The sequence below is a fragment of the Notothenia rossii genome (assembly GCF_949606895.1).
Source record: "Notothenia rossii genome assembly, chromosome: 2".
NCBI classification, from domain to species: domain Eukaryota; kingdom Metazoa; phylum Chordata; class Actinopteri; order Perciformes; family Nototheniidae; genus Notothenia; species Notothenia rossii.
Genome location: NC_136904.1, coordinates 79603045 through 79622036, shown reverse-complemented (window position 1 = coordinate 79622036; position 18992 = coordinate 79603045). Strand labels below are relative to the sequence as shown.

The 18992-nt window shown below is 38.9% G+C and overlaps 3 protein-coding genes across 5 annotated transcripts; 2 read left to right on the top strand and 1 right to left on the bottom strand.

Moving 5' to 3' along the window:
* The first annotated feature begins 39 nt into the window (after window positions 1–39).
* On the top strand, window positions 40–9968 carry pfkla (phosphofructokinase, liver a). The gene is made up of 22 exons (XM_079665377.1): window positions 40–272; window positions 1029–1102; window positions 1218–1295; window positions 2182–2371; window positions 2966–3131; window positions 3623–3667; window positions 3750–3858; window positions 4038–4133; window positions 4512–4604; window positions 4822–4947; window positions 5052–5116; window positions 5390–5453; window positions 5606–5752; window positions 5845–5915; window positions 6173–6260; window positions 6354–6506; window positions 6979–7143; window positions 7236–7297; window positions 8310–8421; window positions 8534–8633; window positions 8731–8836; window positions 8925–9968. Exons 1-22 carry the CDS (start codon window positions 188–190, stop codon window positions 9070–9072), a joined length of 2343 nt encoding a protein of 780 aa, XP_079521503.1. The 5' UTR covers window positions 40–187; the 3' UTR covers window positions 9073–9968.
* LOC307029416 (uncharacterized protein) lies at window positions 9788–13545 on the bottom strand. Of its 2 annotated transcripts, XM_079665379.1 has the most exons (14): window positions 13406–13545; window positions 13088–13144; window positions 12869–12995; window positions 12624–12713; window positions 12341–12528; window positions 12213–12255; window positions 12008–12116; window positions 11457–11589; window positions 11286–11350; window positions 10825–11015; window positions 10608–10743; window positions 10487–10528; window positions 10375–10402; window positions 9788–10294 (listed from the first exon to the last, which is right to left on the bottom strand). In XM_079665379.1, the coding sequence occupies exons 1-14, from the start codon at window positions 13455–13457 to the stop codon at window positions 10167–10169; spliced, it is 1389 nt and encodes a 462-aa protein (XP_079521505.1). In that variant the 5' UTR covers window positions 13458–13545; the 3' UTR covers window positions 9788–10166. The 2 variants fall into 2 exon arrangements, with proteins under 2 accessions (XP_079521505.1, XP_079521506.1); XM_079665380.1 differs by lacking the exons at window positions 13088–13144; window positions 13406–13545 and having other exon boundaries at window positions 12341–12523.
* Window positions 13478–18978, top strand: tmem169b (transmembrane protein 169b). 2 transcript variants are annotated; one of them, XM_079665383.1, is made up of 3 exons: window positions 13478–13572; window positions 14959–15361; window positions 15878–18978. In XM_079665383.1, the coding sequence occupies exons 2-3, from the start codon at window positions 15088–15090 to the stop codon at window positions 16510–16512; spliced, it is 909 nt and encodes a 302-aa protein (XP_079521509.1). In that variant the 5' UTR covers window positions 13478–13572; window positions 14959–15087; the 3' UTR covers window positions 16513–18978. The 2 variants fall into 2 exon arrangements, with proteins under 2 accessions (XP_079521509.1, XP_079521508.1); XM_079665382.1 differs by lacking the exon at window positions 13478–13572 and adding an exon at window positions 14236–14381.
* The last annotated feature ends 14 nt before the right edge of the window (window positions 18979–18992 follow it).

The window sequence follows — 18992 nt, the reverse complement described above, 5'->3', positions numbered from 1 at the left end:
TGGTAGCTGACATCCGCTTATATCTATGGCTTATGTACACAGTCCATGGAGTCAGTTTACTGCCAACAAGGAAGCGGCACCTGGATGAACAACCTGAACGTTACTTTAAGGAACGCTTTATTTTGCTAGCTAACGGATATTTCTTAGTTTTTGTCCCGGTTTCACTGTAGCAAACTGAGGGGTCAAAATGAACTCCATTGACCTGGAGAAGCTGAAGATGACGGGAGCTGGTAGAACCATGGCCGTGTTGACCAGCGGTGGAGATGCACAAGGTGACTTTAAACAAAACACATATTACAGTTAGCTTATACAGCCATTCTTTAAGTAAACGTTGATATTAAGCTTACTTTTTGCAACAAATGTAAACATTGGACATCGGCTCGTGTGTCAAAGGCATAGATTAAAGGTCAAAGGTCAAAGGTCGTGTATGAGCAGTCTAAAAATAACGTAATTACTAATTATATTACCCAATTCCTGAACAATTTCACGTACATGAGTACTAGAATGTTTTCCTACTTACATATTTCTTCTCCACTACATCTTATTGACTTAAAAATAGAATTTGTTATACCAGGCACTACATGCATTTAGTTACTGATAGTTTGCATATTAGGGTTAACACAACACAATATAACAAACAAATTAATGATGGCACATAATCTTACTTATATAATACTTTAACTTGTACGTTTTCAAGTATATGATTCATGTGTTATACTTTCAATACAGTGAAATTAGTGATGCAGGACTTTTACTAAGTTGTAGCAGAATGTTTCTACACTGTGGTACAATTACTTTATTTAAAATCAAAATATTCTACCTCCTGTACCTCATAGAGTGGTAGGGACCGTTCAACTAATGCTTGTAGGTCATTGTTACTATTTCCACAGAGTGGGTGGCACCTTTGCCCAATGAGAAATAATTAAGTCATATCCATTGATTGATTGCACATGCACGGTTATTTTTGCAAACAGCTTGTGTGTAATGAGAAACAGAGGTGAATCTAATCATTTCATTAAACTCTCCAGGGATGAATGCTGCTGTCCGAGCTATGACCAGAATGGCCATCTATATGGGGGCCAAGGTCTATCTTATTTATGAGGTAAACAAGTTTCTTTAATATGACCCTAATAAAAATTGAGTTTGCTCTTTATTCTTGTTGACTTGCCCACATTGCTATTTTTAACAGTAACGCACCATTGGAAATTACTTTTCAGGGATACCAGGGCCTGGTGGATGGGGGAGACAACATCAAACTAGCAAACTGGCAGAGTGTGACCAACATCATCCAACTGGTGGGTTAAAACAACATCATCAATCCCTTGACAGCACTGGTGAATCTAGCTATAATTATTTACAGGTTTCCACCTATCCTGCATTAATTGTATCTTGATTTATATTTTTTTCTATTCATTGTGGTTAAAATATCTCTGTTTTTCTCTTTCCTTTTCATGTATTTACTAGGAATTTTATGATTTAATCCATCTCCTCTCATCTCTTCTCTTCCTGCCTGTCTAATTCTGGTTATACCCTGGTAAGGGGCCTTGCTGCATGTGCTCTCAGCCGTATTAGTTGAATAATTGGAAAGTTACTTTTCATTATACGCTATCCAACTGTCCCCTTTGCATTGCATAGTATCCAGACATGTACACACTCTGTATTGCACTGTTTATTAGCTTGTGTGCTGGTGACCCCTTAGCAATTTTTCAATTTACAAGTTGTCTTAGGTTTGATGTTTATGAATTTTGAGCAGTTCAAACAAGAGTAAATGTCCCCTCTTTAAGGCTGTTTCAATTGAATAACTTTTAGTGTTCGAAATTAACCATTTTTATGTAGCAGAATGTGATTTTTCTTACTAACTATGCTAATAGTTTTTAGGACCCCTAGTTTATTTTTGCGTCCCTTTTTCCTGGGGGTCACCATCCACAACTTAGTAACCTCGCTGTAAAGCAAGTGGATGGCAGGTTTCACTCGGCATTAAAACACAAATAAATCTGGAATGACTGCTTGTGATCTAGCTCTGTTTCTAATCTTCCACCCCAGACATCTGATTTATCTAACAACACCATCAGGACGTTGAGCAAAAGGAAATATTTCTGTATCTTTGCAGCACATGATTTCAGTGACAGATTACTATGTCCTGTTAGTCTTGATTTTGTTTGTGTGTAATCTCCTCTGCAGGGTGGCACTGTGATAGGCAGCGCCCGATGCAAGGCCTTCACAATTCGTGAGGGCAGGCTGGCTGCTGCCTTCAACCTGGTGAAGAAAGGCATCACCAACCTGTGTGTGTGTGGCGGAGACGGCAGCCTCACCGGAGCCAACATCTTCCGCAGCGAGTGGAGCAGTCTGCTGGAGGAGCTTGTACAGAAAGGTGACGTGATCTCATTGTCCACTTGTCACTGTGTAGTTTACCCTAATTATGTACTTTTACTGCATTCTGGCCACAGCATGGTACATACAATTTCTATGCTAAAAAGTCCTATATAATAATTTAACATTTCCACAATAAAATGTCTAAAAAACCAACTCCACCTATGATATATATTCGGTTAAATTGTTATCTTATTCCAAATATTTCCAAGAACCCTTAGACCTAAAGATATCTGTTATTTTAATTAAAGTAAACGGTCCGTTTCATTTGGTGGCCCAAAGTGGAGACATATCACCTTTGGCAGGTGTTTTAGTTGTTTTGCCAGAATCTGTCCTAAATTCACTTTTTATTCAGTTGCAACACACATATTTATATTAAAAAAAAGCTAATGTTTTTTTTTAAATATATATTTTATCCAGATATGGGATTTTAAATACTGTGTTTTTAGAGAAACAAGCTGAACAAACGTTGGCAGTTGCCAAATGTCCTCTGAAACAACACTTGATAGAGAAGTAATGATTTTATCTTGTTCTGGTGTGTTAAATTGTAAGCTGCTAGAATAATATCTATAACAATGCACGTGTGTCTCTTCAGGAAGAATCACAGACACTCTGGCTAAGCAGCATGGCCACCTGAACATCGTGGGGCTCGTGGGCTCCATCGACAACGACTTCTGCGGCACGGACATGACGATCGGAGTCGACTCTGCTCTGCACCGCATCATGGAGATAATTGATGCTATCATGACAACAGCACAAAGGTCAGGCACCGAGTGACATTGAACAGTGGCAGCACAAAAGCAGATGGTATTTCATCAAAGCAATTATAATGAGATCCCTTCTTACTAAATAAGTTATAGAATATGAAGATGCAACAATAACGCTGTGGGAAATATACAGTTTATAATTCTAGCTGTGATAGATGGTATCAAACTACAGCTGAAATGATTAATCGATTAGTCCCTAAAAAAATGATTTTTGAAAATAATTAGTTGGTATTATAATATTAATATAGATAATTTCAAATATATAGCAACAGTATCTGTCTCATGAGAATTTTCAGACTTTATCAGACTTACCATAATATGTGTATGTACCTGCATGGTGTAACAAGTAATTGGAATGCAATCGTGTTCTAACCCAGTCCCATTCAAGCCTCTTTGGCATGTGGTCTTGCCTGGACTTGCTCCCTTAGATCTTGGCAGGCTGCAAAATGTTTTGTTTCATTATAAATCTTGTGTACCTCCTCCAGCCACCAGCGCACATTTGTTCTGGAAGTTATGGGGCGACACTGTGGGTGAGTAGTAACACTTTGACCAATTTGTCTTTCCTTCACATACTGCCACTGGATAAAGCTAACGATCGTGATATCCCTCCAGATATCTGGCCCTAGTGTCAGCACTGGCCTCTGGGGCAGACTGGCTCTTCATTCCAGAGGCTCCTCCCCAGGAAGGCTGGGAAGACCAGATGTGTGCCCGTCTAGAGGGGGTAAGATGAACGAAAAGGTCAAAACAAACAGTATATATTCGCCCCAGGCATTTGTGTTTTCACAGGAGAGGGTTTTAAAGTAGGGGATTAATAAACATGCTTTTTGGTCTACAAGCTTTTCAGGGATAAAGCTTACTGACCTACTGCTTGTTCTGTTTTTATTAATTTTTTACCTCAAGAGCCGCACAACTGGGTCAAGACTCAACATTGTAATCCTCGCAGAAGGAGCCATTGACAGAAATGGCAAGCCCATCACTTCAACTTATGTAAAAGAAGTAAGTTTTAAGATCTCAGTGTTTCCCCTCAGTTGAGCTGCTCATTCTTCCTCCTACCAACACACCAAATTCCACTCCTCTCCAATGAAAGATTAACTAACTGATCAATATGTCTCAGTGCTCTCTCCACGTGAAAGGCACCAGTGCAACATTTCATCACTTCCATCAATCTTCACAAGGAACAATGAGGGCAAACAGCATCACTTATCTGGTTGAATTGAATATTGAAGATTATGAAGGCACATTTTAAACTGGAAGATATCAGTTTGTTCAAAGTTTTCTCTCAAATGTTTGTAAAGTACGATTATCTTCTCCGGTGTGAATGGCTGGTCAATGACAAGCCAACGACAAACTGAAATGCTTCCATGTGTGTTACAGCTGGTGGTAAAGAGGCTCGGCTATGACACCAGAGTGACAGTCCTCGGCCATGTTCAGAGAGGAGGAACCCCCTCTGCGTTTGACAGAATACTGGTGAGTTGGACAACATACAAATGTACATGTAAATTGATTATGACAAAAAAAAAAACATGTTTAAACCATTTTAAAGGTTATATTACTGCTTTTAATCCAAAATCGTAATGAGACAACTCAGTGTAGGCCTACGAAAACACACATCAGTCACACAGTACCTGAAATATCAAGTCTTCAGGAGGCCCCCTCTAACGGTGTGGACTCTCTTGTGTTTCAGAGCTCTAAGTTGGGGGTGGAGGCGGTGGTTGCCCTGATGGATGCCACTCCTGACACCCCAGCCTGTGTCATCGGTCTGTCAGGTAACCAGGCTGTTCGTCTGCCTCTGATGGAGTGTGTGGAGATGGTGAGTCAGTCTGTCACTCTTATCTATTTTAGAAATGATTCCATTAGACATACTCACAAGCATAGGGAGGTTGCTGTGTTTTTCAACTGTACCATTATTTGCAGACTAAGTTGGTGCAGACAGCCATGAACGAGAAGAGGTTTGATGAGGCTATCAAACTGCGTGGAGGGTGAGATGTTTTTCATGTATATGAAATAGTTAGAATCATTTTTAATTTAATACAAAACAGCCTTGATGCACTGTAGATCAACACATGTGCAAGTACCTTCTATACATTTAACATCCACTCAAATTATGTTTATCATACACAAGATATATATATATATATATATATATATATATACACACACACACACACACACACACACACACACACACAGTATGTTGTTTTTCTGTGCAAATAATAAACATTTCCGAGCTAAAAATAAGGGTTTCGTTGCAGGAGTTTTGAGAACAACTGGAACATCTACAAACATCTTGCCTTCCAAAAGCCTGCCCAGTATGAGGTAAGTGTCTCACTAACACATACATACATACATACATACATACATACATACATACATACATACATACATACATATTCAGTAGTATCCTTACCACACAATTACAAAGGTTAAGCACAAACATGCTTATTAATATCCAACTCTTGTTGCCTCAGAGCAACTTCTCCTTGGCTATCCTGAACGTGGGGGCTCCGGCTTCAGGGATGAACGCAGCGGGGCGCTCTGCGGTGAGGCTGGCGCTCGCTAAAGGACACAAGGTCTACGCTGTCCACAATGGCTTTCAGGGACTTGCCAATGGAAACGTAAGGGAGTCTACCTCTACATCTACACCACAACAACAACAAGTTATCTGTGTGGAACTGTGAGGAGACTGTTCTCTGCTGTCTGTCTGCAGGTTTTGGAGATGGGATGGCACAGTGTTGCAGGCTGGACAGGGCAAGGGGGCTCACTGCTGGGGACAAAACGGTGAGCAACAGAACAATTTCCGTAATTTAAACATATTACTGCAACAGATTCGTTATGCACTTTCATTAAGTTCTGGGATTTTGGACATAGCCATATCTTTTTGAGCAATAATTGATGCAGGCTTCACTTAGACAGTATTACAACGTACACCTTCTCACAGAATGTGCTATACTTCCAACTAACAAGTGTTCTATGACATAGACTTGTTAGAGGGCCTCTGAAGACATTTTTCACCTTTGTTTTATGCGCTTTTTCAGAACTCTTCCCAACAATAACATGGAGGGGATTGTGGAAACCATCAGAAAGTTTAACATCTCAGCTCTGCTTGTAATTGGAGGGTTCGAGGTATAAGACAGAACTTCCAAAGAATGAACTTTTGTAATATGTTTTACTGACATCAAAGAGGTTTTTCATTCTATCTCTTGGTGACTTTTAAAGGGGTACGCAGGAGTGTTGCAGTTGTTTGAAGCCCGGGGTCTCTTCGATGAGCTCTGCATCCCCATGTGTGTAATCCCTGCTACCATCAGCAACAACGTCCCAGGAACGGACTTCAGCCTGGGAGCAGACACGGCCGTCAATGCTGCCATGCAGGTAATGCTGAGCAGGCAACAAATTAACAGTGTCAAGAGGATTAACACAAATAGAGACTGCATCAAGCCAGAACACCTCAAATATACAGTAATATGAGCTGCCGTCCTTAGTACGATACATCTCAACTCTGTATTCTTTGTTTGAAACAGAGGTGACAGTATTTACACCTATAGTTTTTATCTTTAAACTTTGAAGGATAGGGAATCAGAGACACGCTCTAGTTAATTGCAAATGCCTTTTTATTTAATCAATAGCAAAGTCCACATTTTAGCACGACACATGGTAATTCATGTAAAAAATACACTTCCACTACTGGTCTTTCTAGACGTTGCATGATGGGCTTTTAAACTGTGCACAGTATTGTGTAGTTGAGGGTTATACCAATAAAATAAAAACTCCACTTCTACAATGTTGACCCTGCCTTCAATTGCTAATCTCTCCTTTCACTCTGCCATTTTGATTTCTTACTCAGGGCTGCGACAAGATCAAGCAGTCTGCCACCGGGACCAAGAGACGGGTGTTTGTGGTGGAGACTATGGGGGGCTTCTGTGGATATTTGGCAACCTCCACTGGCATAGCTGTGGGAGCGGACGCAGCCTACATCTTTGAAGACCCCTTCAACATCCACGACCTCACGGTGAGTCTAAAACAAGAAATGCTCTGCTTTATTCTATTTTGTCAATAATGTTCAAATCTCTCCATCTCTTTAATTATCTCTCCTTTTGACAGACCAACGTGCAGCATTTGGCTGAAAAGATGAAGAAGGACATCCAGCGGGGTCTAGTACTGAGGTGCACAACATTCATTTAGCCATACAGAGACTATTATGAAATGAAGAAGCTAACCAAGAAAGTGTTTTTACTTAGTTTAACAGGTTTGCAGGTTAATATTTGCTGAAAATAAAATACTGCTGAGGGAAAATTAGTATTCTTTTGGGCTGTACTAAATATTTCAAAGCTTCCTCGAAACATTGAAATGTTTTACTCTTAATTAATGACGTATTCTAATTAGTATTGGGTCTTAGCTTTTTTTTGCAAGTGGATTTAGTTTGAACCCGTGTCCTGCTCTCACTCAGATGACAATGAAGGAAAGAGAGGAGGTTTGGTCGAGACAATCAGATTTGTATTTGACTATCCTTTCCTGCTAAAACATAACAGGCTCTAACAACAATAAACGTAAATATCAGCCAGTGCCCTGAGGCCGCTCTGTTTCGCACATGTTCCTCCTTTAGGGCGCAGCGTCCTGCAAGAAACAGAAAGTAGGACACCAGCATAATTATATCATTGGTTTATTACCTGATTCTGCGCAGCTTTATGATCTCAGGCTGGGTTCCTCCTATCTTTGCACCAGAGCCGACTCTGTACCAGCACTCCACTGCTGCAACCAGTTCAGTGTTGGACAAAAGATAGGCTACAGAGGGAAGAGTTTTATGATAGGTTTCAATAAAATGTGATAATAAATGTACCTACTAAAAAAACATCGTCATAAAACCTGACTAATGATTTATTTAAATTCAGGATTGTTTTTGGTGATGTTATAAACTATGACCGATATCCCAAACTTCCTCATAGAACCTCCATAGGAGCTGCCAAATGTAAATAAATATATTTTTGTCTGGAACAAAGTACCATCCTTAGAGCCACACAAGAAGGGGAAAATACTATAGAGATATATATATATATTTTTTTTTAAAACTTCAATCTTAAGAACATACTGTACTGTGTTTATGGAACAATATATCACTACATGAAACACTGTCAGAACAGATTTTTCCTTTGTTGATAATTTTCTCTGTCATAACAGGAATGAGAAATGCCATGAGAACTACACCACAGATTTCATCCATAAGCTGTATACATCAGAGGGGAAGGGCATCTTCGACTGCAGGGTCAATGTGTTGGGACACCTTCAGCAGGTGCAAGAGCCATCCACCAATGACTTCTGTTACAGTGGCAATATAACATATCACTCATATCCTGGGAAGAGTCTTGCAACATATGTATTCTTCACTTGTGTTTGTAATTCAGGGTGGAGCACCTTCCCCATTCGATAGAAACTTTGGCACTAAATTGGGCATGAAGGCAATCGAGTGGATTTCAGCGAAATTAACTGAAAACTTCCGACAAGGTAATGCACTATATAAAGTCAGTTTATATTCAAAATTGCTCAGAAACCCAAAGTTAAAACATCACAATTGAATCATTCCACTGTTTTTCCCCACCAGGACGCGTGTTCGCTAACTCCCCAGAAACAGCATGCGTGCTCGGCCTCAACAGGAAGGTGATCTCCTTCAAACCCGTCACTGAACTCAAGGATGTGACTGATTTTGAGTAAGCAATCTCAACACTTTCATGTCAAATAACAGAAGAGTAAATTATGATTCAGTCTTAATAAAAACATGTGGTTTATGTTTTTCAGGCACCGGATGCCCAAGGTCCAGTGGTGGATTAATCTGCGGCCAATGCTGAAAATGTTGGCCAAGTATCAAACCAGCTTCTGTGAATATGTCCCAGGAGAGATTCAACACGTGAACCAACGCTCCATCAGCATGGACTCCGGGTTCTAGACTCATTGACACTACAGTAAACTCTCTGCACTAACCCTTATCTGTCCTGCCTTTGTTAATTTGCAGAGTGCTTTCAATTTCACAGTTGTTCATGTTAACAATACTGAATACTTTTAAGACCAGCCTTGATTGTCAGTCTTGTCAGTATCACAGTAGCTACAGTACATTAAATGTAAAGATTAAATTCAGGTATTCATTTATTGCAGATTGTGTTCCTCTTTTTGCCAAACAAACCTTTTTTTGTTGTCAAATCATTGCCATTAAAAGACAATCAAGTGTGCCATACAGTAAAACTTAAATTAAGTATGTTGAGTTTAAGAAATAATCTGATAAGGAACCTTAAGTGAAATAAGTATGTTCATGTTATCAAGCTCAAAATGAGATCTTCTATCATTTGCACAAACATTTCATAATTAGTCCCGTTTGGTTTGAGATTCTGAATCAGGTTCAAATGAAGAATAGGGCTACATGTTTAACCGACAGATATCACCTTTAGACTTTCCGATTGGATTACCTAATTATTTTTTAAGTTTTCTGAAGGATATGTTTTTAAAGTCAAATGACGCATTATATTATTTAATATATAATTTGCAGAACAGAAATCTGAACATTGGAATGGAAATATGACTAACAAAAATGTGGGTATGAAAGTGGACATGTTTTGCCCGTAGTGTCTTGCCTTAACTTACCTAATGTCAGGAAGGGACTCATGGGACCAGAGAAAGTAACATTTCATTGATACATTTCTGAAGTTTATTTCAACATGTAACACACTTCACAACTACTGTACTTACAATATGGAAAACTGAAAAGGAATATGAACACATTTGAGTATTATTTTGATATTGCTTTTTTCCCATTAAAGGTCTATCAACAGTTAATACTGTTACAACATGTTCTTTGTTGTGTGAATAGTTATTAAAATAAGGTTTTAAGTTGCATTTAATACAAAAATAAATACATACCATTTCACGTGGTGGTGTTAAACCATGAACCTTTCCCTAAGCTTAATTAAGAACATTACAGAAGAAAACAGGTAACAAAGTGTTCTCAGAAACACAATTTTCAGTATTTAAATGTTGTTTCTACACATCTCAAAAGTTAAATGAGAACGGAAACTCATCCCTGGTTGTATTTTTGTTCGTTGTCTGAGGGCTGTCGGAGCTGAAGCCAAAATGGAAGTCTTCAGTTTGCTCTGGTTGGCCGAACAGAAATTCGGGACCTGCAAAATGATACACATACATGTAGTTCAAAGCAGGTTATACACATCTCTAAATTAAAGTCATTTGATTTGAGACTTACCAGATGCAGACTTTGTTTCTGTGGTTTTCTGAAACAAAATACACATAGTTTGATATTTTAGTTTGAGTAGCATTGTATAAAATATAGTTGGATAAAAGTACAAATGCAGTACCTTTTCATTAAAAAAAGGGCTGGTGAAAGCGAAAGATGAGTCCTGTAAAGAAAATAAGATGTAATAAACAAGAGAAGTTATTTCTGTTAAATCACTCTTTCTTTTGCCCACTCCTCCTCACCTCTTCCTGTGACATGCCCACGTCAAATCCAAACCCAGAGAAGCCTGTGGTGCTGGGGTCAGACTGCAGAGAGAACAGGAAAGCTGGAGATTTGGTGTCAGTGGAGCCTGGCTGTGGGGAGGCGGCAGGGCTAAAGCTGTAGTGAGCAAATGAAACATAGTTTTTAGTGGCAGTCTTGACAATAATTCAAAGTATTGGACAATTCAAAAAGCCTTACTTAAAGGGGAACGCTGGGGTGGAAAACACAGCTGGCCTTTCTGCCACGGAGGACTGAGGATGCGTCTCTTTAGATGTCTGATGGAAAGCACCAAGGTCCTCATTGTCGCTCGGTGGCTGCTCTTTATCTGAAGCGCCCTCTTTCCCCACATCAGCCTCCACTCCTTCCCCCACATCCGACTCATTGGTTTGCTGTTCATTCAGAAAAATCTCTTTAACGCATAATATGATAACTGTTAACCGTATGTGATTATCCTTGGTATTTATTGATTGATTGAGATTGATTCTTGAGAGAGCCGTCGCTCACAATTTTTTAAAATTCCATAAAGTTGATAAACTTCCTGGGACAGATTACAAAAAAATGCCATCAATCTATTAATAATACTTTTAGTTCCTATTATGACACAACATGACACTGCGTTGTTTTTAGGGGTACAAAGTATTATAGAAAAAATAACCTACCAAGACCTGATCCTCTTGTCCAGTTTCCTGCTCCTCAGTGTGCATCTCATCTTGCGGTATTTGTTCTGAAGAAATAAATGTTTGCTGATGGGTTTGAAACATAAATATGCAAATGTCGCATATAAAGTGTTTTTATTCATTGAAATGCGTAGGGAGCTTTACTCTACTTACCATCCAATGGATGAGATGACCACCGCTCATCGTTGTCTTTCTCTGGGGAAGAGCTGCAGGTCGTCGTATACTGGACCTCATTTTCCTCAGAGAAGTCTTCATCATTTGCCTCGACTGACGCTTTATGGCCAGACTGAAATCAATCAATAATGAAACACTATTTACATATCACATTTCGAAACAAATATTAAAAAGGTTCTTTACAAGCAATTGACCAAACTAAGAATTTCAAAAGTAGTGAATCTTAATCAAATATAGTAGAATAGAATTATAATGATCTACAAAAATGTTGATCCAACAAAAGGGAGTTAAATTAATACTAAAGTTGATAATAGAAAAGTATAAATAATACAATTATTATAATCACTACCTAAAAGTGGCATAAGGTGTGCTCTACCTTTTGTCTCAGTAAGGTTCATGATCAAATGCATGATGTGTCCAGGTTTTTGTTAGTGGCTATAGGGCCTGTTTCAACTTTTACATTTGATAATTGCTAGAATTTGGTCAGCTCTAGGATTCCGTTAGTACTGTTGTTTGATGTATCCAAGTACCTTTGTCTGGTTGAGATGAAGAGAGGAGATGTCAATGGAAAAATTCTCATCCTCTGCCTGAGGATCTAATTGTTTCTCTGCTTGTGCTATGGGGTGCTGGTCAGAAACACTAGAAGGAAACATGAAATCAATCGGAGAAAAACTGAACTTTTCTTTGCTTTGGCTTTTTGTCATTGTGATATTTATAAGATTCACTGAAAGATACCTGTCTGGTAATTTCTCCGGGGTAGAAGAATCAATTACTGGACCTGGTCAGGCAGAAATTCAATTAACAGTATCAGGAGCTGTAAATATATCTTACCAGAGCAAGTTATGCTATTAAAAGTGTATAACCAGTGAGATGGTCCAGCTGCTTCTGTTTCATTGTTATTTGATCATCACAAGCCATGATCCTAGACTCAATCTCTTCTTTTTCAGCCCGCAGCCCAAGGAGTATTTGAGCAAGAGGATTTTGGCAATAATATTCTTTGTGTGACTGGAATATCTTCCTGTAACTTGCAATTCTCTGTTCGTAGACTTCTCTTTTTGGGATACAAATAAAGAACAATTCAGCTTGGTTTATTATGGCACCCCAAAAAATAATTTAAATGCAAACAACATAGTTAACTGAACCCACATGTCACGGTTATAGCTGTCTTTTCCGTTCTCCAGTTCTGTTTTGAGTGACTGCTCATACTGAAGAAGCAGGCTGTTGGTTGCCTTCATGCTAAAGTTACATGGATGACAATCAGAAATGTATTATATCCACACTTACCCGCACTGCTAATAATAATAATAATAATAAGTTATAAGTACATTTTGGTTAAGTATCAACTTGGTTCATCATAGTTTGTCTCATGCATTACCTAGTCAACATCATACCTTTTAGCATTAGCCTTATTGTGTATCACAGTGCTCTGCTTCACCCTGATTCCCTCCTCAAGTTTCTGGATTTCACTGTGGATTGTTTGAATGCAAGACCTCCTCTCAGCAGTGTCAGCTCTGCAAACTGTTCACAAAAATGTAAGCACTTCAAAGATACAATTTCAAAACATACACAATATTGTAAACTAAGGATTTATTTGTTATCATTAACCTTACCTTTAATTTGTTGTTCGATTTCATTCTTCTTTTGGGAAAGCTCCCGAGTTTGAAGAGCTATAAAATACAAACAATAGTGACCGTATTTAAAAATGACAATTATCCTTTTCACTATTATTATGAATAATTGTAATTATCACTTCGATTGAATTTGCTCCGGTTTATTAAAAGCCCAACACCAAAACTGGCTTTCTAGTGAAATCCATTAGCAAAGCAGCTAGCATTAGATAACTTTAAACTTGCATGCCATGCTAATGACATCATTTGAAAACAAAACCACAACTATTAACATACAATTAAGTTAAAATGTAAACTCACCGAACTGAAAGAGGAGGGTGTCAATATTATTAAGTGAATATTGGTCGTTCATTTTGACACCAGGCTAATATTAGCGACGTTAGCTCACGCGGGGCGGGCTGCTGCTGTCAACGGCTCAGAGACGTTAGGAGACTGAAGCTGCGCACGGTTCTTTGAGCTCCTTCCAAGTAAAATACAAAGTTTTAAATAACTTGGTCGTTGAGGAAAATACCATACATTCATTCTGTGGCCTCTATTACAGTTAAGATCGGTTTGGGAAGCTAGATTTAAAATAATGTAGGCCTACTAAGCGAACCTAAAGATACTGTCAGTCATTCAAGTTAAGCTGGCTACCTTTAGTTAGCTTTGGAGTGGACATTTAAGCTAGCAAACGTTTTCGGGCCATCATACAATTGCCCATGGCTTTTTAAAAAAACACTTCATTAACAATGTATTGTACATTTTGCTTTAAGTGAAAGTTAGTGACCACCATAGCGATACTGCTATACATTTCTTAATATATTTTAATATATATTTTGTACCCAAAACATGTATTAAGCCAAGCCTATGGCCTAGTATGTTGTGTTGCATTATATAAGTATTCATAGGCTAACGTTTTTAAACTGACGCAATACAAATTCATAGTGTGTACAATAGGTTATTATATAAGATTATTTGTAATCTATTCATTTTGTGGGTTATTATTTCCAACGTTTTAAGGGCATACATACGGTGCTTAAAATAGTGCTTTCTCTATGCTTTTCCTCCATCATTTCCCACATGATGTCAATCAGGAGGATCACGGATCAGGATTGGTGGGATAGAGGGCTGGAGGCTGGAGGGGAGGGTTTAGTGCTATTCTGGAAATCATTTTTGCGTAGCGCATCTGTATGATGTGTATCGGCAAAAATACAGCCTTGTGATGTGTGGGGTCTTCCAGTGATTTATCCACACACGGTTAAGTTTATTTACCCGGCTCTTGTCTAACATTTTAAAGGTAAGAAGATTACATTTGAATTGCACTTCTATTTAGATTACATGCTGTTCGCCGGCTGGCGTCGGCACTCTGCAGACAAAAGAGCGGACATGGGTGGGATTTAAATGGGAAGGGATCAGCTGTGTGAAGAATGGGTTGTTTTTCCGATTCCACCCCCACCAATGAAATTAAGCATTTGTCTCGAAAACCACTCCATCCGTCAATTAATTGTGTACTTTTTCATTTTGTCTGTAAAGGAAACAGGATGGTGTAAACAGATCAAGCTCGCGGTACATTTACTCAGAGTAGGATATCGTTGTCCTGGCATGCAAAAGAATGACAACCCCCATTTGAAGAATTAATTTACGCCTCGTTTGTTATCTGTATTTCGTCTGTCTGGTTCTATATGCATAATTCCATATCAAAGATAATGTGAGATTTTGTATATTTGGTACATGTGTAAAAAACGCCTCTGCAGAATCTAGGCCAGGCTCACTCTACATAGAGGAGTGTATTATTGTGACAGTAAAAAAACCATGGCTGTTCTTTAATGCCTCTCTCTCTGTTTGTGTGTGTGTGTTTGTGCTTTTTCATCCAGCCTGAAATCTTCCCTAGATTTAACTTTTGAACATAATGAGTAGTCTGTGCTGCTCAGATCTTCAATATTAGTCTTCATATATAGCCCATCATAAAGTAGCCGAAGAGTCTTACAGGATCAGAGGAGAGCATGGCCCAGCTAGAGGAGCCCCAAACTGAGGGAGAAGGCAGCTCCCAGATGATCTCCTTAAGATCAGAGATGTCAGGGAACCATGTGGCCGATGGAGAAGTGGGAGCCCACATAAGGAGGAAGAGGAGGAAGAAGAAAGACCAGCGTCCAGAGTCCATTATTGTTTACCACTCTGAAATGGAGAGGGGCTCTGGAGAGGACCAAGGCAGTGAGGAGGGAGCAGAAAGGAGCACGGAGGAGGGAGCCAAATTCCTCTGCACACCTACAGGAGAAGGTGAGAGACTTGTCTTTTAATATCAAGAAGTGCCATTATTATCACAGAAGGAAAGTTAGGTGGTGTGTTTGACATACAGTCTACTGTGCAATTTACACCATGCATATTGACTACATAATAAAACGAAAGAATAATTGATGTATTTGTTATTAGCATATGGCCATTTTAAGGATAACATAATTTGACAGGGAAAAAAGACTAAGGCTACATCAGAAGCACATGCTTGTATCCATGCCTCTTTCTTGTAGGCCACTTTCCCTGCAACATCCATTTAGCTAATTGGAATGATCATAAATATACACTCATACCCCCACACACTTGAAGCATTACTTCAAACTCTTAGAGCGGAAAATTGCGGCAGGGAAAGTTTAGGCGTATGTTGTGAATTGACCTATATAAATGATGGTTACAGCTGAAGAGCAAGAATGTGAGTTTACCACATGTTCTTCTTGCTGGCTTTTCATTTTACTGTTTGTCATAAAGGTAACTGTCTCTTGTTTCATAATCTCTTAACAGAAGAAGGGTGGAGCCTTCCTCCAGACAGCCGCTACGTGACCCTAACAGGCACCATCACCCGAGGAAAGAAGAAGGGTCAGCTGGTGGACATTCACCTCACTTTGACAAAGAAGGAAATCAGGGATCTGGCTAAGTCAAAGGAACGTCTCGACGCAGAATGTGAGGCAGGGGAAGGCTACAAACGCAACTGCGGCTTAGGCGTGTGTCAGGGACCCCATGTCGTCCTGTGGAGCCTCTCCTGCGCTCCTGTGATTTTCCTCCTCTCCTTCATCACTTCCTTTTACTACGGCACTCTTACCTGGTACAATGTCTTCCTGGTGTACAATGAGGAGCGGACGTTCTGGCACAAGATTACAATATGCCCCTTCCTCATCATCTTCTACCCCATGCTCATCATGCCCATGGCGCTGTCCCTGGCTCTGTACTCTGCCGTGGTGCAGGTGTCCTGGGCCTTCAGTGAGTGGTGGCAGGATGTCAGAGATATGGAGAAAGGTTTCTGTGGCTGGGCCTGTGGGAAGCTGGGACTGGAGGACTGTTCCCCCTACAGCATAGTAGAGCTTATTGACTCTGATACTGTTTGTGGCACTCTGCATAGCAAGGCCCCCAGTGAACTCGCCCAGACCTCATCAGTGTGAAGTGGTGGTATGCTGAGGTGCAAGGCACATATAGGAGTAGGCCTAAATCCAAGTGATACGCAAGAAAGTTAGAGTCGCTTATGGGGAAGTACTTGAAAGCTTTTCTGTAATTGATGATCAAAGACTACCTGAATAGTTCCAAAATTCAGATCTATTATGCATCATGGGATCCAGGCCACTATAAATTATTCCTCTAAGCATGCGAGTGGTAATTTTTGTTATTTTTAAGTTGTTATGGTTATCCTCCAACAACTGAATCCTTCTTATAACTTTTTGATATTTTAAGGCCTCAGTGCCTCCTGTAGTGAAGTTTGGGTAATCTCACTTTGTTCACTGCTACATATGTTGTTGGAGGCCTGAAAGTTCCACCAAGTTCCACTTCATCTGTAAATATCTGTAATTAAATGTATGTGCTCACAGAGCTGCGCACTGATGTAAAACACTGGATGCATTTCAAATGCTTGTATGTAAAGTCATCATAATCTGTGAAGTTGTAGTTGAAGTAAGGCTGGATTACTAACAGGAAACAATGGGTTCAGAACTTGCTTTATTAAATGTGTTTTATTACTGATTGATCTGGGTGTATGCACCATCCACAACAATATTGTTGAAATAATGAGCACTGGGGGAAACATGACAACTTTCCCCTTTACCCTCACTAGCATTTCCTTTAGTTACTGTGGTTCCGCTAGTTCCGTTATTTGGGATAGTGACCGCAAATAATTGACATTGCTTGTCTTTGGTAACTTGGGATAGCTAACAGGAAAAAGAGAGATGCATCCTCTTCCTGTTTCTTTGTGTTTCTTCCTGTTTCTATTGTGCAAATAACATTTATTGTACAAGTTGCTGACAAGAATACTAGTGTCTGGGCATCTAAATGTTGCTGCTTTGTGCACACATTAAGTACATAGTGTTACAGTGTTCTGACAGACAGAAGAACAGGGATCAACAGCAGGTTAATCCAGCCATTTTTTTGAAGCCATAGTCAGAAAAAGCTGACAAATTAGGCATTTCTCTGGTGTAGTCATGTGTTTTCATTGTCATTCTTCATATATTTAAGGCACCATCAACACAGATGTGTGTGATCTTAAACTACATGTGTTGTCTTCACAGTTTTGTTCCACACACAACTTAAAAAAGAAAAAGTAATTTTCCAGTGTTCATGTTACATTTACACCCAGTTACATTTGAATGTTGATTTAATTTATTTTATATATTTAAGACTACTCACTTCCTGTCTTTGTTTTAGCTATTTGTTTTATACTCTGGCACTAAATGTATTGCAAATGGTTATCATGAACAGATTTTGTTGGTTTAAGTTGATCAGATAGTTAAAATATTTGTTTTAAAAAATATTTATGATCAGTCCTTGTTTGGTTTTATTATTCAATTTTGTTTTAAACAAACAGTGACATTAATCAGTGGTTGTGTCTTTATTCCATGTTACATGTTGTGAGACCACAGGATGCAAAGTAAAGTACACAAATGAAATAAAGTCTTATGTCATTACATCACAACTTTATGACATTTTGGGGGTAAAACAAACAAGACACATTGGGATGTTTTATGGGAGGTTGATAATGTCTTGAAAAACAGTCAGTTTACAGTGTTTCCCTGAATGGTGACAACAGTCGAAGCTAGCTCCCTGGATTCAGGGTGTTTTAGATCTGATTATTGGCACCCTGGTGTTACACTGGGATGTTAAGTAAAGAAAATCTATATGCTCCAAAACACACATGAACCAACAAGGCCAGTTTTAAAGTCTGATTGTGGGGAGCTAAAGCTTAAACAATTTGTTGAGTCCTCAAAAAAAAAGTGTTCTGGAAATGAAGAGGTTTAGGTATTATGTGTAAAGAAAGTTTAAGCAGCATTTAGAGACCTTAATGTAGGAAAAACATTTTAATAAACAAAGACAAAAAAAATCCAAAATAATTCAACAGTTTGAGGGGAGAAGGTGCTTTATGGAGACTTTGAGTATTTTGTTTATTTCTATTTTATTTATTTTTATTTGTATAATTTATAGCATATTTTTTGGATCAGCTTTAATTCCCAAGTAAGCGTGTGCCCATTCCGGGAATTTGATTCCAGTTGTGTTTTTTTCTAAACGTACATGCACAGAACATACAGCTAAAACAAGACTAAACAAAGGTTAACTAAAATATGTTACTACCATAAACAGTTCGCAACTAATATACAGTGTATAAAAACAACACAATATAACTAACAGTTACACAGTGGTACAATGTTGCAAAGTGCAAATGGTGCTGGAATAATAATGATAGGTTGCTTTATATATATTTGCATTACTAGTATTTCTTTATTATGTATTTAGTTGTTTATACTGATATAACATTTATAATATCCTGCCTACCAGTACCAGACCAGTCTATTAACACAATAAGCACAGACTATGCTATGGGACACACATTACAGTGTGCAATGTACAACGCTGGAGGGCGTTTGACCTACATCCTATAATT

What these genes read in the sequence shown, in the direction of transcription:
- tmem169b (XM_079665383.1), top strand. Translation starts at nt 15,088, where the DNA reads ATGGCCCAGCTAGAGGAGCCCCAAACTGAGGGAGAAGGCAGCTCCCAG. An exon ending in CTGCACACCTACAGGAGAAG is followed by an intron (nt 15,362 to 15,877) that starts GTGAGAGACTTG and finishes ATCTCTTAACAG; the next exon opens with AAGAAGGGTGGAGCCTTCCT.
- LOC307029416 (XM_079665379.1), bottom strand. Translation starts at nt 13,457, where the DNA reads ATGAACGACCAATATTCACTTAATAATATTGACACCCTCCTCTTTCAG. An exon ending in CCGGAGAAATTACCAGACAG is followed by an intron (nt 12,117 to 12,212) that starts GTATCTTTCAGT and finishes GTTTCCTTCTAG; the next exon opens with TGTTTCTGACCAGCACCCCA. An exon ending in GTCATCTCATCCATTGGATG is followed by an intron (nt 11,351 to 11,456) that starts GTAAGTAGAGTA and finishes TTATTTCTTCAG; the next exon opens with AACAAATACCGCAAGATGAG.
- pfkla (XM_079665377.1), top strand. Translation starts at nt 188, where the DNA reads ATGAACTCCATTGACCTGGAGAAGCTGAAGATGACGGGAGCTGGTAGA. An exon ending in ATCATGACAACAGCACAAAG is followed by an intron (nt 3,132 to 3,622) that starts GTCAGGCACCGA and finishes TACCTCCTCCAG; the next exon opens with CCACCAGCGCACATTTGTTC. An exon ending in TTGTAATTGGAGGGTTCGAG is followed by an intron (nt 6,261 to 6,353) that starts GTATAAGACAGA and finishes TGACTTTTAAAG; the next exon opens with GGGTACGCAGGAGTGTTGCA.